This window comes from Thunnus maccoyii, chromosome 15 (assembly GCF_910596095.1).
Source record: "Thunnus maccoyii chromosome 15, fThuMac1.1, whole genome shotgun sequence".
Taxonomy (NCBI): Eukaryota; Metazoa; Chordata; class Actinopteri; order Scombriformes; family Scombridae; genus Thunnus; species Thunnus maccoyii.
In genome coordinates, this window is record NC_056547.1 from 13,370,195 (window position 1) to 13,395,397 (window position 25,203).

General features: G+C 37.5%; 3 protein-coding genes across 3 annotated transcripts; all 3 read right to left on the bottom strand.

The window, feature by feature from the left end:
• Positions 1-74: 74 nt before the first annotated feature.
• Positions 75-6,241, bottom strand: LOC121913824 (26S proteasome non-ATPase regulatory subunit 4). Its single transcript, XM_042436666.1, has 10 exons — positions 6,136-6,241; positions 5,369-5,509; positions 4,457-4,571; positions 4,246-4,332; positions 4,072-4,140; positions 3,689-3,901; positions 2,611-2,719; positions 2,354-2,485; positions 2,180-2,232; positions 75-696 (listed from the first exon to the last, which is right to left on the bottom strand). Exons 1-10 carry the CDS (start codon positions 6,159-6,161, stop codon positions 526-528), a joined length of 1,116 nt encoding a protein of 371 aa, XP_042292600.1. The 5' UTR covers positions 6,162-6,241; the 3' UTR covers positions 75-525.
• A 1,512-nt stretch (positions 6,242-7,753) lies between these two features.
• On the bottom strand, positions 7,754-20,518 carry LOC121913823 (phosphatidylinositol 4-phosphate 5-kinase type-1 alpha-like). The gene is made up of 16 exons (XM_042436664.1): positions 20,361-20,518; positions 19,851-19,990; positions 17,949-17,983; positions 17,653-17,739; positions 17,026-17,156; positions 16,775-16,892; positions 16,396-16,548; positions 14,434-14,733; positions 14,111-14,319; positions 13,906-13,989; positions 13,418-13,466; positions 13,245-13,329; positions 12,976-13,143; positions 12,640-12,820; positions 11,349-11,436; positions 7,754-11,250 (listed from the first exon to the last, which is right to left on the bottom strand). The coding sequence occupies exons 2-16, from the start codon at positions 19,897-19,899 to the stop codon at positions 11,245-11,247; spliced, it is 1,743 nt and encodes a 580-aa protein (XP_042292598.1). The 5' UTR covers positions 19,900-19,990; positions 20,361-20,518; the 3' UTR covers positions 7,754-11,244.
• A 2,251-nt stretch (positions 20,519-22,769) lies between these two features.
• On the bottom strand, positions 22,770-24,752 carry ecm1a (extracellular matrix protein 1a). Its single transcript, XM_042435962.1, has 4 exons — positions 24,604-24,752; positions 24,261-24,517; positions 23,271-23,476; positions 22,770-23,019 (listed from the first exon to the last, which is right to left on the bottom strand). The coding sequence occupies exons 1-3, from the start codon at positions 24,674-24,676 to the stop codon at positions 23,273-23,275; spliced, it is 534 nt and encodes a 177-aa protein (XP_042291896.1). The 5' UTR covers positions 24,677-24,752; the 3' UTR covers positions 22,770-23,019; positions 23,271-23,272.
• Positions 24,753-25,203: the final 451 nt, after the last annotated feature.

Sequence of the window (25,203 nt, forward strand, 5' to 3'; positions counted from 1 at the left end):
TCACACCTTTTTGTCTTCCCACTCAACAATTATTAAGGCTCTGAGGGCAACAAAAACAGTCAAAAGGCACCATGTTTAGACATAGCTTTTATTGCAAAAAACACAAAAACATGACAGGAGTGTGGATAACTGTGTCATTTAGGAGCCTGTCATCACAAATTCTTCGCCCTTCTGGTAGGTAAATCAGTAATTATACCATGTAGAGAAAGGAAAGATAAAGAGCGCACAAGGTAGTTGGAGAATAGATCCATATTACATTTTAAAGAGATTAAATCAATTTGTGTAATTGGGGCTGTCAGATTTGACACTCGATAGTCATATTCAGGTTTTTTTACATTTCTTTTACGTTGGTGCTTTTGAGTGTCTGACAGAAAACGTTGGTATTATTACAAGTCAGAGTGCTGTCTCATGCTCGGTTGTCAGTCAGACGATGCATCAGCAATCTTTGTGTATATTAAAGTAATCCTGCATTAGTCTGCAATTGTTCTTTTTTTTCTAGTCAATGTCTGAAGTCTCTCATTCATCTCATTTCTTCTTCTCTTCGTCTTTTTTGCCGTCTGGCTTGTTTCCTGTCTGGGAGGCCAGGGAGCCCATGGCGTTGCGGATGGCCTCATTGTTCGGGTCGACACCGGGCAGGTTCTCCAACACGCTCTGGAGGAACTCTGGGTCTTGCATTACATCGTAGTCGTCTTCCTCCTGGTTAATAACAACAGGAGAAACAATGGATTGGTACATTAATGAGGAAAACACAACACAAATTACCGGATGGACATTGCACACAAACACAGCTGCTAGTTTTTGATTAAAAAAGAAGTACTCTGGTGTTTCCGACCACTACTAATGTTCTGAGGCAATGTTTGTATGAGTCGTTCCCCTTTTTGTTTGTATTATACATGCACATGAGCACGTGCTACACAATACACATTCCTGCAAATGGTTTCACACTGTTCCTCTCATCTGCAGGTGGCAGTAACGTGCCGAGAAACGCAGCAACACATGTAGTAAATGCAGGATTTTGAATATTTTTAAAATCTGCTTTAACAATGTTTTATGGGGAAGCAAATTGTCTCAAAGATACACACAAAGCTTTTTGGTGAGAAACACCGACCATAAACATAACTTCTGTTTGTTTACAAGAAAACTCCACGGGGCACCTTTAAAGGACTTTTTAGATCCAATACCTTCAAGTTCTCACTGCGCCTTGTGTGAATTTATTCTTGAGGCACTGCTGTGCAGTCACTACTAGATGCTGTGATAATGTTAAGAATTTTCATTGCCAAGAAGATTAAAAGATAAAAAAGGTAAGGCATCTCTTGGAATAGATAAAACATTTATGGATCGACACACCCTCCTCTCAACACACAAGCAGATAAAATCTCCCACGATTAAAATTGTGGGAAAAATCTACATTGTAAAGTTCAAGACAATTTAACACCACCCAGTCAAGTGAGTGTGTGAAAGAGGGATCAACAAAGACTTTCTGTGTGTGATCCCACAGCCTGTTCAATGAAAACTCATCTTGTATGTGTAGTTTTCTAAATTATATCTTCCAGTTTGCACAACACAGAAACACAGGAGTCTGGCAGATAGCTTTATGACACACATGAGACTCTGCAGCTGTTGATATTAAGAAACCAGACAAAGGTGTGAATCAGAGCTGTAGAAAAATTTAAACATGCTGTGTTGCTGCAATTGGCAATAAGTCATCCAAAATTCACAACAATGTCAAAGTAAACTGATTTTATCTGCTTCATGTCAGGATTCTTCAAAGTGTAATCTTTGGCTACCCTTTAACGGCATATAAAACTGATTTAAGTTTCTTAATGAAACCACCTCTTTATATTTTTACGTACACGGTATTGTAACTGACTTCTTTTAAGACAAAGAACCAGATATTTTCTAATGCAGTTGCTCGTTCTTTTGTACTGATCATTCAACCAGGAGGGTTTCATGCCCATCCATGCGTTGGAAGTGCTCCAAGTCACTTAACATTGTCAGAAGCAGAAAAATGAACAGGACTTTATCTTCCAGGACCCTGGATGCCCAAAATAACTCATCCCTCTTTGCAAGTCTATTTGAAATACACAAGGGCACGATGACTTCACACCCTGTGCTCAAAAAAAAAACTACCCATAAACAACTGCTTTACAATTTAATTTAAAACATCATGATGACTCACCTTGGCTGATTCTGCAGTGTCCATTGGAGCTCCTGTGTCCATTTCACCATACTCTGTTTACAAAATAGAAAAAAAATCATCACTTATTATCTTAACCCACACACCCGAGAATGTAAGAGTAACTATGAATTATAGAAAGAGCATATATATGTATGATGATCCAGTGAAACTCACCTCCTCCAGCGAGAGACATCTGCATGGCGTAGGCTATCTGCTCCTCCTCTGTCATGCTGCTGAAGTCAGGAAGCACTGCTGCGCCGGTCTCAGGCTGAGATACCGACATCTTTAATAAAGCCTCCTCTGATTCTGTGAGAAAAATCAACCAAAGCTAAGAAATGGACCAACAAGTGTCATTCCACCAAATTCTAAAGCTTAATATTATCAGCACTGTCTCAAGGGTGAAATTATCCATAAACGTATCCTCCTCTTACCATCAGCGCTGGGTGTGGGCACGCCTGCCTCGGCCGCAGAAGCAGCAGCAGCTCTGCGGGCCTCTTCCTCCTGCCTCTGTCGCTGCTCCTCCATTGATACACGCAAAGCCTAGTGTGGACGCACACAAACCGCACAGTTAGAAAATGAGGCAAAAGGCATCAAGAGTCATAACTTTTTTCAATTATTTTGATTCAGACAAATCAGAGTAAATGAGAAACGGCTCATTTCACCCTCATGTGGGAGTACAATATGCAACAATGCCAGAGATATTCCTCCAACTCTCATGTAGCAAAAAGGTTGGTCTAAAATGATTAGGTGGTGCCAACATTTATTGCACCATCCCACATGATGGGATGGTGCAATGAAAAAAGCTGCTAAACCTGCTACAAACAAATGAACTGGTACAAATAGTGCATTTTAAAATTTGAGGGAAAAGCAGGCTGTCTTTTTCAGTCTCGGACTGTTTCAAGGATGATCATAGTCATCAATAGTTGTCATCTACATAATAAAAGACCTCTGTCAAATAAATTGTAATATTGTGATATTAAAATGGACAAATAGAGGTCTGGTCTGCTCATTCATCAAAGTATGGGGTTTCTTAAGACATGCACTTGGAGAGAGAGCATGAGGGTCTGTGTCTCTGCAGAGTGCAGAGAGAATGTTGAAGTTATAGTGTGAAGATAACAGAGGAAAACAGAGTGCAGCTGCATACCAGAATTGAAACTTTCTCTCACATTCCTCCCCTTTCATTGCACATTAGACCAAACATCTGACTTTATTGTGTGACTAGAAATGGGTGAAAGACCTTTGTCGCAATGAGATATTAGTCTATTAAAATCCCAAATTCCTTAATTGTGTGCAGATGTTGCTTCCCACATGTGGGTCAGTGGTTTCTAAGACTGGTCCCTGAAAGCTAATGAACATGTTTATTTGAACTATGATCAGATTACTACATGTGCAATATTTTGTTTTTTTTGAGCTATCATAACAAGTTTGTTTGAAAAGGCCCAGTGAATACCTCTCTAAATGTAACACATCTTCACAAATAGAACTGCTTGGTCCTGATATATTGCTTACCAGGGCAAGCTCTGGGTCAGCACTGGGATCCACACCAAACTCAAAGTCACTGGCACCAAGACCCATGGAGCCTCCCTCACCGGCCAAGATGGGAGAGGAGAGCAGGGCATCAGCCAGACTGGGTCCTGGAGGGACTGTAACCAGGTGGGAGCCTGTCCCCTCCTTTCCATTTAGAGTGTTTATGAAGGCAGTCAGCTTCTCTGTGTTCAACTCCTGGATAAACATTTTGGAGATGAAGGGTAAGAGCAATTAAAAGATAAATTGTTTTGATGGAAAGACATATCAAATATGGAGATGACAATAAAATACATATTCTAAGGAAAACATATACACTCAGCCTTATGATAATAAAATGAAGCATCAACCTTGAAATAATTCCTCACCTCTTCTCCAAAGTTGATAATATCCACATTCACCTTTTCTTTTTTCAAGCGCTTTGCCAATTTAACAAGCTGAAGGAGCAAGAAGAAAGAGACACAGAGATTATAATCTGTTGGGAAAACACATTTCCCTCCTGAGAGATTAGCACAAAATGTGACAGAAGACTTCTAACTCACATCTTTCTCATTATCCTCCACAGGACTCCCAACAAAGGCAATGATCCTCATCTTGTGGTTTTTTCCTTGTCGGTGCTTCAGGGCCAGCTACACAGGGAAAACAAAAATATCAGTGCTGCTGCAGACAGCAGAGTCACATAATCACCAGGTACAGCCCTACTTTTACATTTGAAATGATGGACTAAAATCACAAACATCAAAAGCTACACACATGAGCCACTCTAATGCCTGTGCAGAAGCAGATCTTTCCTCTGGGCTGGACAGCGTGGAGTTTGGACAGGATGCGGCCAGTATCTGGTGTCAGTGTGGTCAGGACCTCACAGTTACTACATAAAAACATAAAGGAAGCATTCAAGAAACAGTAAATAATCCACTGCCATCCCTCAACAAATAACAATGTGAAAGAAAGTAAGTGCGCTATGAAAGGACAAACTATAGGTAAGTATTATAGTGATAATCAAGTATTAGTATCAAAATTACATTCTGTCCTGCTTTCAGGTACTCAAATGAACTCTGAAAGATGTTTTCCTCGTAATCACTCCTCCTGTTTATACTGGCTATTAAAAGATCCCCTTCAAATGCGCTTTCAATAGAAGTGATGGGGTCCAAAATCCAGTGTGTCCACACAGTCATTTTTTTTGCAAAAATGCATTTAAAAGTTTATCTTAAGCTTATATGAGGCTTCAGTAGTCTGAGTTAGTCATATCGAATGGATATCTGTCACATTTACAGTCTTTTTAGCATAAAATTCCCTCTTTGTGCTTCCTCTGACAGTGTTTCCCTGTTGAGCTGCGGAGGAAGTTCAGTAACAAAGAGGGATTTTAGCACTAAAAGACTGTAAAGTTGACAGATATCTATTTGACCAATTTCGACAGCTGAAGCTTCATATTGGCTTCAAATAAACTTTTAAATACATTTTTGCACAGAAGGAGGCTTGTGGATTTTGGTCCCCATCCCTTACATTGTAAGTGCATTATGAGGGGATCTTCTAATGGTCAGTATGAATAGGAGGAATAATTATGGCAAGAAAACCATATTTCAGTGCTCATTTGGGCACTTGACTGTTGTTTTAAGACAGTTTGGAAAAACTGTGAACCCGTCCTTTAAGGAAAGAAAAGCTTACTTTGCCATTGTGATGAGGCCCACATTGTTTTCTGGGTTGCTGCGTGTTTTGGAGTGGCAGACAATGTTGACAGCATCTTGTTGAGCCTGTAGCCTTGTGGGTAGAAAGTCCCCATTTCTCATGTATTCACTGTTGTCCACACTGTGAGGAAAATATCATTTAAACGTGTTTCTGATGCTCCACTTGCTAACCAGCTAACGTTAGCAGCTGACATCTCATTTCCAAGTCAGCCAAGACCTTTATTACACGTTTTAACGTTAAATAGTTTATATTGACAAGACATTTCAACCTTCACCTCCACCGTGGAAAGTTCTACCGTCTTCACCGAGGAGGTAACACCATGATAACGAGTTATATATGTGGCGTTATATTATGAAACAAGGTTAGCACGGCTTGCTAACATTAGCAAATGATGACGAGTATGTCTATGCTAGAAACAAAATAACCAAGGTTGTCAGTTGATAATTTCGATATAAAGCACTTAAATATAAACAACAATCTTCATTAAAGTGGTCGTATACGCTATTTTTACATATTTACTTTATTAAAATAGCTAATTAAGCTAACTTTAGCGACAATGACTCAGCCGGTCGACGCTGCGTTAGCCGGCTAACGGTTGACTGTCATTTATTTTGCCCAGTTGACGAGGACATTTGCACCAAATTCAGTTTCTTGAACTACCTAAATGCGTAATCATCTGTCATGTCTTAATACGAGCCGTTTACAAATCAGCAACTATATTAAAAAGAGATTCTTGGAGTTCTTACCAGACCATAGTACTTTCAAGCCCCATTTTGGAAACTTCTTGTTGCTCTCTGTTGTAATCTTACAAGCTCACATGCTATTGGACGAAGCCCGAACAAAGCAGCACCTGATTGGTCAGTGGTTGTGACCTACAATTCAATGCCTGTAATTTGTTTATGAATAGAATGAAACAATACAACTCATCACTCAATTTAACTAAGAATATTTACTCAAGTACTGTAGTTATTTACGATGTTGAGGTACTTCTACTTTACTTGAGTATTTCCATTTGATGCTACTTTATACTTCCACTCCACTACATCTCAGAGGGAAATATTATACTTTCTACTCCACTACATTTATTTGACAGCTTTAGTTACTTTTCAGATGAAGATTTGACACAATGGATAATATAACAAGCTTTTAAAATATAACACACTGTTAAAGATGAAACCAGTGGTTTCCGACCTTTTTGGCTTGTGACGTCTTACAAAAAGCAGTGTGTAGTCGGGGTCACATTTCAGATGTCTATGAGTTGTTAACAGCTCCACCAAATAGTGATTTTTCCCTCTAAACTTCTAACATGGTTTCAATTCAATAAATGTTCAAATGATCCAATATTTCACTAAAAATCAAAGATTATCAAAAAGTCCAAAACTTGAAAACAGATTTATGTATCAGAACTTTGTTTTTTCTTCTTTCCTCTCCTGTTTATCACCTCACAACCCCTCAGATTTATCTGGTGACCCTTTGGAGGGGCCCGACACCTAGGTTGGACTAAAGTAGTTAACTTTACATAAAGTAGTTCAAACTAGCTCCACCTCCAGCAGCTACAACAGTAACATGCTGCTTACACACTGATGCTTCAGTATTAATAATCAATGATGTCATATATAATAATATTATCAGTGCAACAAAGCCACTACTTTTACTGCAATACTTTAACTACATTTGGCTGCTAATACTTATGTACTTTTACTTAAGCAGGATTTTTCATGCAGGAATTTTACTTGTAATGGAGTATTTTTACATTGCTGTATTACTTGTGTACTTTTACTTAAGTAAAGGATCTGAGTACTTCCACCACTGCACTTGCTAGCTTTTTTCCTGAACTTTCAAGTGCATGTCACTGTCCTCTAAAGCGGATGGAGTCTGCTCAGTTGTCACAGCTCAGAAATCTTAACTCAAGGTCCATCTACTAGCTTTTTTTCTGTGGCTTTCAACCACATCTCACAGTCTATCAGCAGATAGCGTTTGCTCAGTTGCCATAGAGACAGCTGAGCATAAAACACAGTAGAATAGAATAACATACAGTAAAAAAAAAATACTATATTGTGATATAGTACACTTCTGAAAAATCAACTTAGTAATTTCAGTAATTAAGATGACTGATAAATCAACTTACTTCAACCTATGGTGGGAAAAATCATATAAAAATCCTGTATTTCCATAAGGCTCCCTTTATGGAAATACTTTGCAACATTATTCAAAAGAGTAATACACCATGAGATATGAACAATATTTAAGGAACAGACTAAACTAAGGACTTTTGACAGATTTATATTGTCTCATATCATTAAACCCTATTACAGACATAAAAAAGTTGAACATCTGTATTATATAATATAAGCAAACAAGAGCAACATGTCTTTATTTTCTTTAATAACTTTATACATATGTATGAAAACAGTACAGCTCTAAAAGAGCAGGAGACAATAATTGTAAATTCATATCCCGTGAAAAGGCATCATTGTGATTCTTGCATACAGATGTGCACATGTGTATATTATTTAAAGACAAGTGGACAATAATTAACACATTAAACAGAAAATAAAATACGGGATTATTTAACAATTGTTATGATTATAACCAAAATCATCACAGACAACAGAGTAACATGCCTTTAGATACAAGTTTGTTGAAGGTCCATTTTCAATTCCATCATGATGTTTAACAAACATTTTGGAAAACAGAGCAAGACATACAGTAATAAATACCATAATAAATACACTTAAAGTAAACTATTAACAGTTCGGTTCATAGGCTGCATGTGTAACTGATTTTTTGAGTTTAAGTTTTTATAATAAGGCACAGTTTCACTTCCAATATTGGGACAGATCATTGTCTGACAGTTTGATATATTAAGAACAAAATTAAACACCCTCAATGTACCATTTACAGGATGCCTTAAAATGACTAAACAGCGCTTGTTCATTGCATCTTGGTTTAGAAATTCTCAATTCATTTAAAGTTATTGCACATTCATTCAGGCCTACAAATGTTACAAAGAATCGTATTGCATAAGTGACACATCTTTCAAATTCATGATTTCTTTTATGCTATCAGACAAAAAAAATCATTGCAATACATGTTTACACTTTAAATTATATCAAATAACTCAGTAATTCTGGGCAAGTATTAGTGATCATATCAAGTTTAAACACTGTACACTCATTTTGAGAGCTAAAACCAACTCGAGTGGCAGTGAACTACGTCTTAGTTTGACTTTACAAAAAGCAGTTGAAGAGTATTGTCTTTTTTTGGCCCGTTACACATCAGGCAGCCATCACCATGTTCTGCTAGTGGAAAAAAATAACAACTATACCATAGCTGGGGCCCGTCTCACAAAGCACAGTTTACTAGTCCGGCAATGAGCTTGTGCACATGACAGAGGCATGGTTTGTAATTACAAGCCGATCACATGTATGTTTTCAACAAATCAACAGCAGCAAATTTAATAGGAGATAAGATGAAAATGTTTATCACTGTGGGGAAACTGCAGCAACAAAAGTTATATTAACATTATGATTAATGTAACCGATTAATGTAAGTAATGTTTAGTAAATACTAAATGCACCACTAGAATATAAAAAGCAGGAACATGGATGCACAATAATCAAATACTAAAAGGCAATACATCATAAATATAGAGTGAGAATATATAGAGGCTTTAATATGTGGTTGACATAAGTAGCCTAGAAAAAGAAAGTAATGGATTACTAAAATTTGTATAATCCATATTATTTTGAATTCGTATGTTGCTTTTTACTTTTAACAGCAGAGTACTAAAGATTGTGGAAAAATGTAAATAAAAATGCTTTAAGTAAATGCAGTAACACCCCATTTTATAGTTCAAATATTCAGCAGCAAAGTCAAAACTCGGTCAACCTTCTTTTGGTCTGCACATCCCACACTAAACAAATAAAGTTTGCTTGGGACTCCCCTCTCTGTAGCAACCAGGAGGACAGAGAACAACATTAAGTCTTTACACTATCCTACAATTAATGCTCCAGTTGACAAAACTCAATTTGTGCGGTTAAAACAAAAATATAAAATAGCAAACACATACACTCACTCACATATAAAACACTATCCGAAAAATACTGTTTTAACACTCACTGGCTTTAGATGATACCTGTGTTAAAGTTGCAGAAAAAGTTACGTTTCTTTCCTGTGCATGGTGAAACTCAGCATGTCTACATCTGTAGGTCTAAAGTGCTGCTGTTACTACTTTTTCCTTAGAGCAGTGTGGAATTGAACTGAACCTGCAGGTCCAGAACTGCAGATCTGAGACTGTGAGTGGTGCAGCTCTGTAATCGTATGATATATTAGTGGGAGCTGGTTTCAGATGCTTTGCATCAATGACATCGACTACGACAATGACACGCCTTGATATGACAGTATCATATCATTGGGTCAAGAATTAATAATTAAGAAATGCTTCTTATTTACAAAGTCATTTCATGTTCTCCACAGCCACAGTGAGAGAAATGTGCGTAAATAGATATGTCTGCACTGAACCAACAGGACGACTATGCAGCAATAAATTTTATTTATCATTATTTGTTTGTTAGAAGCCCTGTCACGCTGCAAACATTAACTCCATTGCCATTTTTAATATAATAAATTGTAATGAAAAATTACGTGATTGTACCGATTAGTAAACATGTTGCTCTGTTCTCTTTGACACTTGTGGTTTTGTTTATTTGGATCCTGTAGAAATATTGACTCAGTCTCCCTCACAACTTATTAGCGATGACGTGGTTATTTCATATATAATTTTCCAAAAGCTCCTGTGTAGGTTGTGTTATTTTTTTCCCCCACCCACATTTCGCGAAGACCCACTCCGACTCTGCCTCTGATTGGCTCTGACCCTGATATTCTTACTCTAACCATCTCACTCTTTATGCCTAAACCTAACCAACCTAACCAATGAAGGCAACAAGTACAAGCCGATCAGAGGCGGAGTAGGGCAGGTCTTTGTGGAATGCAAGTGGGAAAAAATTAAGGCGTGTATGTTTGGTCTGTTGTATCAGTTGTCATGGCAACATAACTCAGTTTGAACTCCATCTTTGTGACATCAAAAAAAAGAGTTAACTTGCTAACTCGCTAATCTTGCTTTGTGAGACAGACCCCAGATCAAAAGCAATCAGTTGACACTGTCGGTCGTGGTCCAGTCTACACACTAAACCTGAAAATGATAACAGATTGTGGAGTGTATAAACATTAAAAAAAAAACCTCCATTAAAAACCATCCTTTGACCTGGATATGAGAGGTGACATTTTGGATTCACAGTCTCTGAAATAATACAGGTCCATTACAACAGCTGTTTAAATAGCAACAAGCTGAGGATCACCTCTTTTTTCCAGCATAATTTGCATTCAGAGTAAGCCAAAAAAACAACAACAGAGGTTTACCATGTAGGACTACAGTCAATTTAAAAAAAAAACAACATAATTTTATTAAAAAATGTGTTCCCAATCCAAAGAATGGTAATAAAGACACTCTGTTACACCGAATGCTGGCTTAGTTGAGCACATCACTGCCAAGAAGAATCTTTGGTTGTGCATAAAATCATATCTCACAGATGAATAATAGTGTTCATCAACCACAGCATCAATGTACCCATCTATAACTAGTGTCAGAACACAACCATCCACTTACTATGTTGAGATTTGGAAATCAAAAGTGCAGAAATAACAAACAAAACAAAAAAAACAGTTAATATCCCACTTGGTGTTTCAATTTTTTGTACCTCGTATCACACCAAGGGAGCGGTGTAACATTTCATCCTTCCTCCAAACATCCTCCCTTTGTTTCGTTCATTTGAGTCCACTTCGCTTTCCCACATCTACACCTGTAAACCAAAGTAAATACCTTGTTAGAAAACCACTCAGCGTAAAGAAAAGAGTGTCCAGAGAAGCCGGAGAAATGAGAGAAATTCTATCCACTTACAGAACATTTGCTTGCATTAGGAACAATGTCACTGAGTGAGATTACATCCTCACTACCGATGCTTTCTTCAAGGGTCCCAAACTGAGCTCTGCAAGCAACAAAGGAGCAGTGTGAGTGACTTTAACTGGTAAACATACATTTTTTCATATTTTTCACATAAACAAGTAGGTTTTTCTTGTTCACCCTATGTGAAAAAAATATATCAACTGAATATACACTTTTAAAAAGCTTTCATGGTTTCTGACATTTGCTACAAGGTGGCCACTCTACAGATGCTGCACTGCTTAAACACGTGCTGACTTTCCTGAAGGTCTTGTTAAGGGAAGTTTTTGCCAATTTTTGAGTTCAGTCTTCACTCTCAATCTGTGTAGCAGCCACAACAAGTCCACCAATGAAACAGATACACTTAAGTTATGAATTGTTCAGGTGTGAAAATTTGGAAAAGTTGAAACTCTGGCTCCTCGTTAATCGTGATGAGTTATATTTTCCATTTGATTTAGAAGCTTCTACTTTTTATACCTATAAATTTGCCTTTGTGTGAACGAGTTCTAAATGTACAAAAACTACAATGGCTTGGGTTTGAATGTGTTTAAAAAAAAGAGACAAATTACATTACAGAGATGTAAAGAAAAACAATAAAAAAACTGCACTTATGATGGAATTTTATAATAAATATAATATAATACATTTTATAATTTAATAAATATACAATCAGCTGCCAGTTTAATAGGTACACTTAGCTAAATTGAATGCAGTCTAACACAACATTCCTGCAATAAATCCTACCATCATGAAGTTTATAATGTTCAGTTTTTGTTCAAACTGTTTTAGAGAGGTGTCTACTCAACGTTATGGTAATTTTGGAGGCTATAGTATTGTATCATTTTATACTGAGAGGTTTCTAATATTTTGTTGAACCAATTATGCATTAGTTTTAACTACGTCTACTCGATAAAGTGGTAAATGAGTATGCTTTTAAGTCTGAAGCACAAAGATCCAAGATCCAGAATATAACTAAGCACCTAACCAATCAGTCAGTGCATCTGTTGGCTGCTCCCAGCATATTATTTGATAAGATAATGTAGCTGTGTTGTTTAAATTTGTTTAAAATTGTGTAAAATTGTAACTGGTATGTATTCAGAATACTGTGGTGTCTTTTAACACTGGCATGATGGAAGAAAATGCACTTCAACCTGAATATCAAGCATTTAATAATCAGTTGTACAATCTACAGTCATGTTTGAGAACTCATATTAAAATACTAATCTTCACATGTAGTTTTCCATCTTACCTCTTGGGGGCGCCAGGCTCCTGGTCTTTGCTATGTGCGTTATTCAAATCCAGAGAGTGAGGCGGAGACTGACTTGTGGGAGCAAGTTCTGAGTTTCCCAAGGAGGTGGAGACAGCGGTTTCAGCTGTGTTGCTCAGTGGCAAGGTCGTTGGGAGGAGGTCAGGACGACCTGACTGCATGACTGGGTGGAACAAGATAAAACTATGAGTACTTTGTTATGCGAGAAGCCCTTCACATGCTGACACATGTTGGAAGACTTAATCTCTGCAGCTATCAGTAAACATAACCTATTTCTAGCACTTGAAAAAACCCCATTCTCATATTTCCAGTTCTTACCATTGTCTCCCTCACTGTCTTCTTTGGTCTCGGAGTTGACTTGACTCTGGAGTGCAGGATGCTGGTTATTGCTGCTGGTTGCTGCTGACAGAGAAGGCCCAGCGCTGCCTGCCTTTTTTGACGGACCATGGGCCATTGAACGGCGCTTCTTAGATGGGGAGGTCTTTACTAAATACAAGAGAAAAATGTGGTAATCATGGGTATAACATGCCGCTGACATCATGTACTTGTTCTCATGCACACACACAGTGTTTCAAGTATATTCTTACATGAGATCTTCCTGAAGACCGTAGTGCACATGAACTTTTGAAATCGTTCTGCATAGAAGCTCGGTCTGTGTACTGATACAGTATCCTGAAAAGGAAAAAGAATAACAAATTAACATCTGTTTTTTTTTTTTTTAATTAAAACAAGATAACTAAGGCATGTAGAAGTACGTTACCCCATCGTGAATGAGGGCTTTCCATGAGTGTTCAAGCTTCTTGACTAATCTGAAAGATAAAACACGAACTGATTACTTACAGAGGTCACATTCACACTGCCTTGTTCATATTTTACAATCGCTGGCTCATTTATCAGGTGTTTGGCTACCAGCTGTAACAGTATATAACATCCAATCATATTCATGTAGGTGAACAATGTGGCCATTATAACCTGATACTTTTCACTATTACTCTACTGATACCTTCATGCCAACTCTTTTTGCAGCCAAAGCTCTGTTCCCTATCTCCGCCCGTTTTTGGTATTATTTATTTAACAAAGATTTAACAGTCATGTGTGTTTGTTAAGAGCAGGATTAGTTCTTCAAAAAGAGTCCTTGTTGCTATTCACATTCTTTAAAAGGTCTCTCAATTCCTTGACCAATGCCTTGATGAACTGTAAGTGTCTCTGACTGAACTAATAACTTATAGAAACATGTGCATTGTTTACCTATAAGACTGTAGGATGTCAATAATGCCGATGTACACCAGCAGCCTCTCTCCTCTTAAGTTTCGTGCTGGAATTCCTCCCGTTCTATAAAGCACAACAACAAGAAATGTAATTTATTGCTTTGTTATTATTCTCATTACACACATTCAGCTGCTTTTAATAAAATCCACATTCATTGTGGCGACAGGAACTTGTCTCAACTCACTGGTCCCCTGTGTCCAGTGGTCCCATGCTCCCCGCCTCTGCCTGGATGGACTCTATAGCAGTACTGTACAAGGACTTCTGGCCTTGTGGCCTCCTCTGGTCCGCGGCCCCTGCCACCGCCTCCTCGCCGGCCTTCTCTCGACAGGCCAGGTCTAAGTTGTGAATTCCCACCAGAAGGCTGTAGTCCATAATCTTGAAACTCTGCAAGAGCTGAGGAAGGAAATCAAATAAAACAAATAATGTGAGGTTAGAAAGATTTGGCATGATTTTAAACAAATAGACTGAATGTTTATGTCAAGTAAGATATTCTTGTACAGTTCTCACCAGGCAGTCTCTCTGGATGGTCTTGCAAACAGCATTGTACTTGTCCCCCTCCAGTAACAGCCCATCAGGCATAACCTGCATGAAATCCAGGTCCTTGTACGTGGGTACGGCCTTGTCTCTCTCTTTAGCTGAGGCCTGGCGCTTATAGGTGGAGCCCTTTAGATCAAACTTTAGATGCATTCGCACAGCGCTTGGGAGCAGATTGTTCATGACTACAATACGGATGTTTTTACCCGCTGCCTGGACACAGTAGAGTCCATAAAACTTTGGTAATGAGGTCCGCTTGTTCTGGTTCAGGTTCTGTAGGAGAGAAGAAGGGATGGAGAGAGAAGGGTAAAATATGACAAGTAAACTAAAAGAAGTACAACTGACCAGGAAGTGAATAATAAATAAAATAAACAAGTAAACATTCTCAGGCAAAAGTAAATAGGTTGTCCCAAACAAATCATGAAACAAAAATTTCACCTTTATTCTAACATATAACGTAAAGACTACTGCACTAATCAATATAATTTTGAAAATGCAAGTACACAGTGGTAAATGCATCATTTCCCCTGGTTTTGTCAAAATCTAAACAGTAATGTCTTATATTCTGCATATTAGGCATGGACCAAAAAATAATCTAGAATCGATATTCGGCTGGAGTCTGTAATATCAAAAATACACAGTAGGAAGAGATGCAGTTTCAGGGACCAGTTGTATCTAAAATATTGAATTTTACAAATACAGATGTGGCCGAAATTGGTATTTGGTACCTTTGCATTTTATTAAAATAATGCACCATTCACCCCGAACAGTGTTGAAATTAAAAGATATTATATTATCATTGCATGTCTATGTTTGGTTTACAGTGGAACAAAACAAAAAAGTTGTGAAAATAACTGAATTCATACTTATTCTACGCAGACATTTTAAAATAGCCTGGACAAAATTATTGGTATCTTTTAGAAGTTGTAAGAAATAATTGATTTGTAGTGATACTTTAAGCAGACTATTGTGTTTTAATTAGTATCACAGGTGTTTTCAATCTTATAATCACTCATGAAGCCAGTTTAAGAGGAGAAAATGACTCAATCTGCTGTTTTGTGCATCACATTGAACATGGAAAACAGAAGGAAAGTGGTCTGAAGACATTAGAAAAAAGGTAATAGCCAAGCATGGTCAACATAAAGGTTATAAGACCATCTCCAAAGAGCTTGATGTGACCACTGTTGCCAATATTAAGAAGTTTAAGGCCAATGGAACTGTAGCCAACATCTCTGGACGTGGTGGCAAGAGGGTACTGGGTGCCTTGAATCTGTGCAGAAGACTACCAAGGCATCCTAGTGTCAGAAAGCTGTGGCTTAGTCGCAGGTCATGGGTCTTTCAGCAGGATAATGACCTCAAACATATATCAAAAAGCACCCAAGAGTGGATGAGAAGAAAACATTGGACCGTTTTGAAGAAGCCTGCTGATCTGAATCCTGTTGAACATCTGTGAAAAGAGCTGAAACCTGCAGTTGGGAGACAACACCCATCAAACCTGAGAGAAGTAGAGCAGTTTGCGCAAGAAGAGTGGGTTGAACTACCAGTGGAGAAGTGTAGAAACCTTATTCAGAGTTACAGAAAGCGCTTGCCTGCAGTTGTTGACGCCAAAGGCTGTGCTACAAAACATTAAGTGAAGGGTACCAATATTTTTGGCCAGTTTTATTTTGTTTTATTATGTTAAATAATATGTTAAGTTGTAAATCAAAAGCAAAGTTTCAGTTATATTCAATGTGAAATAAAGAATGATGGATACCATATACTTCTCAGTTTCAAATTAATACAGAAAAAATTTAGTTTTTTTGAAAAAAGGTGGAAGGGTACCAATATTTTCGGCCACGTCTGTATATGGAGAGGGGGATACTCATGAGAGGTTAATCAATAGTTTCTTTGTGTGGGATCATCATCTTGTACCTATAGCCTCTCATCAAATCTCACCATGAAGTATCCTGGAAGCAGTTTCTGCAGAAATTCTGCCTCTTTGTGCTGCACAGTCTTAATGATGTATTCATCATCGCTGGAGACGTAGAAGAGAGACCCGCTGGCTCCAGAGTTTGACAGCTCGATCAGCGATTCATTACACAGAGAATACTGTAACCAGACCAGAGCACAGTGATCAGACATATGTTCACATCGGCAGCTCCACCTCTATTGAGTCAACACTCCATTACGTTACACTTCCCTAGTTTCACTCTTTTCAGTTCCTCAATCACTCCTTCTTTCTCACAGAGTTCTTTCCCTTTTTTTTAGATTTACTGGTCTGCAAACTTTTTTTCATATTTTATGGGTATAGCAGATGCAGTAATAACAGTAATACCATGTAGTCATCAGGCCGGATGGCAAACATCTCCCTGAAGTAGCGGAAGGCGATTGGGGCGTATGTCTTGAACCTGAAGTCTCCATAATGGTGTGCTGGTGTCAAGTTGCTGCCCTCACTGCCAGTAAGAGACAGAGGATTACACCACATACAGAGGAGGTTAAGTAGAGGAGTATTAGTGTAGTGCAGACAAAACATATTGGTCAGCTTTATAGCTAAACCTCATTCATTCATTATTTCAAAAGACCCACCTGGGGAAAAAGATGCTTTCCACCACTTCAAAGTCCTGCAGCAGCACGTCTCTCTCAGGTTTCTGACTTAAGCTGCCCACCGTGTGAGTGATGCCTAACTGGATAGCACCTTTCAGGGCCGAGGAGGTTGTCTGAAAGATGCAGAAAACTGACATGAATCAAATGAAAATGCAGAAGTGCTGAAGAGAAAAGAATGTCTTATTTTGTGTATGTACTAATGTTTACACTATTCTCATACATATATAGCAGTAAGAGCAGAGCTGTTCAGTCTATTAACAGATTAGTCAGTCAACAGAAAATTAATTGGCAACTATTTAAATAAACCAATAATCTTTTAAGTAATTTTTAAGTGAAAATTCCAAACATATTCTGGTTTCAGCTTCTCCAATGTGAGCATTTGCTGCTTTTGTCTGTTTTATATCATTGTACATTGACTATTTTTTGGTTTTTGGACTGTTGGTTGGATATATGAAGCCGTCTCCTCAGAATCTGGGAAACTGTGATGGATATTTTTCACCATTTTCTGATATTTTATTGACTAAAAGATTAATATGATGAATCAGTGATGCTTTGTAACTCAGGGAGGGGAATGAGTGTAAATGTGTGTCAGTCTTGCTGATCTCCCACCTTCTTGTACGTGGTCTCCCCAGTGGGATCGATTCCACGATGGCCGATTGTTTTTTTCATGGTTTGAGAGGTGCTAGTGCCTGGACTCTGTGAGTAGAAACATGGTAAGAGAGAGAATTACTAGAGGAAATGAACTGCAGCAGTAAGTAAAAACAGTGATGTTACAAAGAGGAAGGAATAGAGGATGTGTCAGCAGAATTGTTGCAAATTCCTAACTGTCGAGGTGAACTTGGTGCATGTTTCCCAACTGACACTGACACAAGATTACGCACATCCTCCAAACTGCTATTTCTCACCTCTGGAGAAACATTTTTCCGAGTTCCAGTTGAATCTAGAGAGAGAAAAAAGGAAACATACAAGTTATATAAAAAAAATAGACAATTAGGAAAAGGAAGTGGGTTCTTAAACAATTCTCACACTGGATGCATTCTTATCAAACACAACACACTGACACAGCTTTTATCATACCCTAATGTTAAAGAAGGAGAGTGCAGCTGAGCTCTGAAACAAGCATGCAAACGAATCTCGTTCATTACCTCTGAGAGAAGACAGTCTCCTCCAGAACTGACTCTGCAGGTCTTTGCGTGCAATAGGAGGAATTAGATAAGTATGCTATTACAGTCAGAGTTAAAATAAGGCCAATGAATTTCCTGATCACTATCATAAAAACTTCGTGGGTGTCCAAAGTCAACACCAGGCTGAAATATTTCACTCTTGTCTGTTTACAAAGGCTCGAGAACAAAGTGAAACTAAACAATTGTGAGTGTTGACTGTGTAATGATGCAGAAAAACTGCAGAAAACAGCTGTATTCTGTTTTGAATATTGAAGGTGAACTACATCGATTTTACACTTAAAAGTCAGTTGACTAGTTTGAATTCTAGTCTGTCTTATGGAGAGTCTTTAAAGGCTACCAAATTCAGTGAACTCATCACAGGGAATATTATATTGCATCTGAAAACAGCTGTATAATGTCCTCTGTAACTGGGGAGCTTTGTTAAGTTAGAGAAAATAACCCTGAGTAACACTGAGGGCATAGAATTTGAAAAGACTTTTTTATTTTTTCTACTTTTTATTGAACAGTATTAATAAACATAAAGACATGGATATTTGCCAGGCAAAGATTTATGGAAGCACAAGTTACCAATTTATTCGCTGTATCCGCTTTAGGGCTGCAATTACCGATTATTTTCATTATCGATTAATCTACCGAATATTTTCTTGATTAATTGTTTTGTCAATAAAATGTCAGAAGATATTCGTAATAGTTCCTCTTCAGCCTTTTCAAATGTCTTGTTTTGTCTGAGTAAAAGTCAAAAACCCAAAGATAAAGACCTTACCATCATGTACAACAAAGACAATCATTAAATCATCACATTTGAGAACCTGAAACCAACTCATTTTGGTATTTTATTTGAAAACAATTACTAAAATGGTTATTCAATTATCAAAATAGTAGAAAATTAATTTTCTGTCAATCGACTAATCATTGCAGCTCTAAATCAAAGACATGTACTGTTACGCCCTCAGACTCACTAGAGTGGAGTAAAATTCTCAATTTATCAAAATTTATTCTTTATAGGCACAGAAAAGAGAGTTAATTATGTTGCATACTTGCCTGAAAATGTTGTAACATGACCTTGTTTTTTGATAATGTGCTGCTATCATTTAATTGTGTTCTTTGGACCTGATGATTTATTATATTGTGATACCTTAATCAATAAACTATTTATGAGAAGCTGCTGACTTGCTGAGACAACTGAACCATTACCAACTAGGACTGCAACTAACAATTATTTTCATTATCTGTTTATCTGTCAATTATTTTCTCTATTAATTCTATTAAATGTCACAAAATGATGAAAAATGTCAATCTCTCTTTCCCAAAAGTCCAAGATGACATACTCAAACATAATCTTTTATTCAAAGTATTCAGTTTACTGTCATAGAGGATTAAAGAAACCACAAAATATTCACATTTGGGAGGCTGGAATCAGAGAATTTGTCTTCTTAAAGAATGACTACAAACGATTAATCGATTATGAATAGAGTTGGCGATTAATTTAATAGTTGGCAACTAATTGATTAATCAACTAATCATTGCAGCTCTAATATCAACTCATGTAAAAAAAAAAAAAAAAAAAAACATCTGGTCTATCCCTTACAATGGAGGGTAAGTGTAAAATAATGTAGTTCTTACTTCCAGTGTGGCCCTGCAGCCCTGGAGGCTCCTCTGCAGCTGTGGCCATTCAGACCAGAAACTAAACTCAAACTGGTTCAGCGGTGAAACTCAGATCCTGGTCCGCTTTCTCTGTGCGAGCAGTTCAAATTACCGTAGACCTGTGTGGACAAAAAAAGCCCTCCAGATGACTTCATGCTACAAATATTGACAACAGCCACGTTGACTGTGTGTCTGCTGATGAAGAAAGAGCTTAACTGATCATAAACACAGCTGACGGTAGTGTTTTTTTTAACGGCAACGAAATGTCTGTTGAACAATGTACCTTGTGGAAAAGTTAATGAATGGTAATTACAGAGCATGTTCGGACAAGTTACCGTGCTAGCTAACTGTTACCGAGACGTCTCAATTGCGACATTTTTCGCAATTTTCATTTTCATTTTGACGACATTCAACTTTTCTGTTAACTTTAGCCAAGCTACTCAGACACACAAACTACCTAACAACAGCTCAAAAAGTCAGTCAACTCACTCGGAAATGTTGTGGAAGAGTCGTCGGCGTATCCAGAGTACGAAAAATAAACTTGATTCACTTCTAAAGCTCCAACTATCCCTAAAAGTAATAAACAAGGAAGCAGTGCGGAAGTTCTGCTCTGTAACCGCAGCAACGACAGCTCATCCGGTGTGGTGTTCTTTCAGAATGAAAAGTGATTGTATGTATTTAATAAAAAAATGTTTATTATTATCATTATTATTGTTGTTGTTGTTGTTGTTGTTGTTATTATCACCATTATTATTATTATTATTATTATTATTGTTGTTGTTGTTGTTGTTGTTGTTGTTATATTGATTCAATATCAATATAATCAATCAATCAATCATATATAATCATAATCAATAGTATGAATTAATTTGTAATAATTGTTTCACAGTTATGAATATATTGACGTGGTTTAACTATAAAACATATTTTAACTATACAATAGGATTAAATGTTTTATCTAAAGCTACATTCTGCAAAGAAACACATCAAAAAAGGTTGAAGACCAGTCAGTTTTTGAAATGTGTGTATAAAGGTTTACATTTTCAAATTCTCAAGTAAGGCAACTGTACCGCAAACCAGCTGTGGCAGTATGTAAATATTCTTAAATTACTGTAAGTAAAAGAAGCAATGCCACAATGTAAACAAGTAAAGGTCGTGCATTCAATTACTTAAAATATCTCTGTATTGTATATTTGAATTGTATGACACATATTGTTTATTATAAATGTATAATTTTATATTTTGTGTTTTACAAGTTTTAATTGTTAAAAACACAATAAACAGTGTTTGTTTTTTAAAGGCATGCATTCAAAGTTCTACTTAACTAAGTCATTTTTATCAGCATTATATTCATAAAGTATCAAAAGTAAGCATTTTAACTTGATTGAAGTTCTGTTGGAACATTTTAATGTATAACAAAGCATCATGTGTCATAAGTTAATTATAGGTTAGGTGTATAAAATATTAAACTGCAAATTCAGTACAGTAATAGAGTAACTACACTTGTCAATTAAATGCAGCGGAGTAAAAAGTACAATATTTGCCATTGAAATGTAGTGAATTAGAAGTATAAAGTGCAGAAATACTCAAGTACAACTATCTCACAATTGTATTTAAAGGTGCAGTGTGTAGAATTTAGTGGCATCTAGCGGAACAGACTTTTCAGAAATGGAACATAATATTCATAAGTGTGTTTTTAATCGTTGTGTTTTTGTTACCTTAGAATAAGCCCTTTATATCTACATAGGGAGCAGATCCTCTTCCATGGAGGCTGCCATGTTGCACCGCCATGTTTCTACAGTAGCCCAGAACAGATGAACCAAACATTGGCTCGAGAAAGGGCCTTTTGCATTTTTCGCAAGTTTCGTGGCCACCGTAGATTCTCCTACACACTCAAGTATCCAGCTGCAGCCGTAGCATGAAAGTGCAGCATCTACATGACACACCCACTAGGTTTAGTCAAGATGTGGGGGATGGATAGGGTTAGGGGTCAGGGGTCGGGGCGGTGTCGTGTAGTGTTGCTTGATAGAGAAGGTGAGAGGAGGGCTATTCAGTTGGTTGGTTGGTTCAGTGATCACCACTAGATATCACTAAATCCTACACATTGGTCCTTTAAGTAACTTAAATGTATTAAGCTACACACAGTCTACCACTCTGAAAAAGCAAAACAACACCTGTGTAAATATCTGCCTCTTGACACAGTTTTAGACTCATTTCAAACTATTTTCAGTCAGTAAAATAGTGATTATCTAAATTTGAACGTGTGACTGGGAAAAGGAACATTTAACAAAACATGCGGCTGTCAGTACAAATGCCACATTTTATGGTATTTATTACTTTTATTATGATCACACATATAACTCACAGTTCCCACTCTTTAAGTGTGACATTTAAATACAAACAAATATGGTCTGTGTTTCCACAGACTGGTCTGGTTTTATTTTGAAGGTAACAGACCCAAACAGGAAGTGTGTCAGCTGGTCGTTCTTTCTTCCTTCTCTAGTTGTTGTTGTGGTCTAATGATCTCCACTATCATACAGTAACACCAACAATATATCCTTACATAACTCAGTCAAACAGGGTTTAGATGTTTTCAAAATGTTGATTTTGAATTTTACTACAGATGATCGATCAGTCTGAGCAGCGCACAAACTTTTCTTATTGATCACTGATCTGTGAATGTCCCACACCCAACTGTGACAACCAACAGTGACTCCTGGTGGAAACATTTACAATTACATATTTGTGAATGTTTTATCACATGTGTGCCAGCCTGGAATTTTTTTTTTAAATAGCTCAACACCTTTTGTTTTTCTTTTTATCTTTGGAGCTGACAACTGTATATCTCTCCAAAATTAGGTTTACAAAGTAGCTTGTTCAGTAAAAAGGATCACATGAGAGTTTTAATTTCTTTATTTCATCCTTTATTTTTCTAACAAAGAATACTACATGTCAGAAACTGTGTGAAATCCATTCAGGGGACAATTTATTTGAGTTAAAACAGTGAAAATTTGGAACTGCAGTTTAAAAATGTGTTTTCTGTTGTTTCAACAAAGCTGGGTTAAAGTAAGGAGTGGTCTAGATAAAACTTGAATGGCTAAGCATAAAACAAACAAGCACATCCTGTCCTCTTCTGAGCACCTGGGACCTGCAGGAACAATTCAAAATATAATTAAACCAGCATTATCTCACACATGATGCAGGTTTATTTATGTGTTCAAATGGGCCCTGAGCACATTAACCCCCTCTTTCTCACCAAATATATACAGTAGTAGCCTTTATTTAATCAGGTAATCTTCTTATCTTATCACCATAGAGACTTTTCTATATCACTGCTTTCTTATTACTTTTCATTTTCTATGTATATTCTTTATGTATTACAGTGAGTTTGTGTTTCACCTTTAACAAGCATTTGCATTGAAGGTGAATCCTGGCTCCTGGGGAACTTGGGGTGCAGTGTAGCCCGGTGTTGGGTTGTAGTTGGGGTTTGGCAGCTCGCTGTTGAAGCACGTCCACCGCGCCTCTCCTTTGTCCTGACAGCACTCATATGCAAGAGTCATGGTGGCATATTCCTCCCCACAGAACTGGGACAGAGCTTGTTTCCACTGTCAGAAAAAAAGTTTTGTGATTCCTCACCTTATTTACCAGAAATAGTCACATTTCCACTTCACTTTGCTCACTCGGTATAATCTATTCCTGTATCACATACCATGTAAGCTCTCTGTGTATGGATGAGGGATTCTTTCTTTTAGTTTCTCCCTGATGTCATTTGGCTTTTAATTTCTTTCCTTTCTGAGAACTGTTGCAGATTCTTAAAATACTGTGACACCAGGTAAAAGCAATTTAAAACTAACAAACTAAACAAACTATTAATCTTATTTACATTATCTAATTGGCTCATGTTTCCTTTAAAATCCTTATATTTGTATATTAACATTTTTTGATAATGGATCCTGTTTCAGAAATTAAAAAAGTAATTACAAAAGGTTTTTTTGTTTTCTCATTTTGTTTGTTTGTTTGTTTTATATACTGATTTACAAAACAGTATGTGCATGGGGAATATTCTAAATTCAGTTTTTAGCTTTTTTATTTATCTATTATTTCACATAAAATGCAAAAAGATAACAGAAAAACATCTGGAAAACACCTGATATTTTTGCATTTGTGATTAGTGCAGCAGATTTAAAAAAATCACAAAAATCTGTTCTATCTGTTTTTGGTAATTCACTGTAACATTTAATGAAACTGTGAAATATGTGCAAAATAATACTTCCACAGTCAAAGTTGTGTCTGTCTCCTATTTTCATCTAACTATCTACATCTACTATCTGCCCTCTCTTTCTCTCTCTTTCTTCCCCAAACTTCACACAAACACAGAAAAAGACTCACAGCTTGTTGGGCGCAGCAGAGGATCTGGTTGCTCTGCTGTGCTACCTGTCCACTGCAGCACAAACTGTACCACGACTCCAGCCGGTTGATGGCGTTTCCACGACGGCGGAAGTGGCTGGCACCGGAGCCCGGGAAGAAGCTGGCCGGGTATCTGGGGCGACCGTGACCCTGATGGCAAATGGCAGCAAGATTCTGAGCAGTGGGACGGGCAGGCGGGAAAGGGACGTCTGGCTCATTGAGAGAGTTTCTTTGGGTCTCTGTGGAAACAGAACATCATAGTATTACAGCAGTGCAGCTTAAAAACTGTTTACAACAAGTAAAATTACATTTAGGATGAAATTACCTCCCAAATTTGCACTGTGAAGAGTCATCAGTGCAATTATCCAAAATCCTGCAAAGCCTCCAATCAAAAACATAACTGTATGGTGGTGATCTGGAGTTTTTAAAAAAGCAAATTTCTCTTCAGCAAGTCAATCAAAGATACTGTGAGCACACCAGCAACCAGCTTATATAGCGAGGGGATTGAGTCTGTGGGCGGGAAATGCTTTGAAGTGATCTGGGGGTGGAAGAGGTGTTGGTGTGTGTAGGGGGATGATGAGAAACAAAGGATGCACCGATACCAATACCAATATCGGGTATGTGGTATGTGGCTAGTATCAGTAAGCAGGAAAATCTGGGGGAACTACCTGCTAGAAGGCGAGGCAAGGCCCAGACCAGCAGCAGTCTGGACAGTGTGTTTGATGTGATTGCAGATGAGCAAGCATCAACAATACTGAGCAGTGCACCAGTGGGTGCTGCCATTCAGTTTGGAGAGACCACAACTTCTTGGGAAGACAAACCACTGCAGTACTGGGTGGTTAACAAAGTGTGGTTTTCCACTCTGGCACAAATGTCATGCAGACACCTCTCAGTACCATGAAGTAGTGTGGAAAGTGAAAGGCTG

Excerpts from the sequence above, each read along its gene's own strand:
- LOC121913824 (XM_042436666.1), bottom strand. The coding sequence starts at position 6,161 with ATGGGGCTTGAAAGTACTATGGTCTG. Across the intron at positions 4,572-5,368 it reads GGCCTCATCACAATGGCAAA|TAACTGTGAGGTCCTGACCA; the intron begins GTAAGCTTTTCT and ends GTTTTTATGTAG. Across the intron at positions 4,333-4,456 it reads CAGGCATTAGAGTGGCTCAT|CTGGCCCTGAAGCACCGACA; the intron begins GTGTGTAGCTTT and ends TTCCCTGTGTAG.
- LOC121913823 (XM_042436664.1), bottom strand. The coding sequence starts at position 19,899 with ATGGCCACAGCTGCAGAGGAGCCTCCAGGGCTGCAGGGCCACACTGGA. Across the intron at positions 14,320-14,433 it reads CCATCCAGAGAGACTGCCTG|CTCTTGCAGAGTTTCAAGAT; the intron begins GTGAGAACTGTA and ends TTCCTTCCTCAG. Across the intron at positions 12,821-12,975 it reads AGACAGTGAGGGAGACAATG|TCATGCAGTCAGGTCGTCCT; the intron begins GTAAGAACTGGA and ends TGTTCCACCCAG.
- ecm1a (XM_042435962.1), bottom strand. The coding sequence starts at position 24,676 with ATGTTTTTGATTGGAGGCTTTGCAGGATTTTGGATAATTGCACTGATG. Across the intron at positions 24,518-24,603 it reads TCACAGTGCAAATTTGGGAG|AGACCCAAAGAAACTCTCTC; the intron begins GTAATTTCATCC and ends CTGTTTCCACAG. Across the intron at positions 23,477-24,260 it reads TCTGCTGCGCCCAACAAGCT|TGGAAACAAGCTCTGTCCCA; the intron begins GTGAGTCTTTTT and ends TTTTTCTGACAG.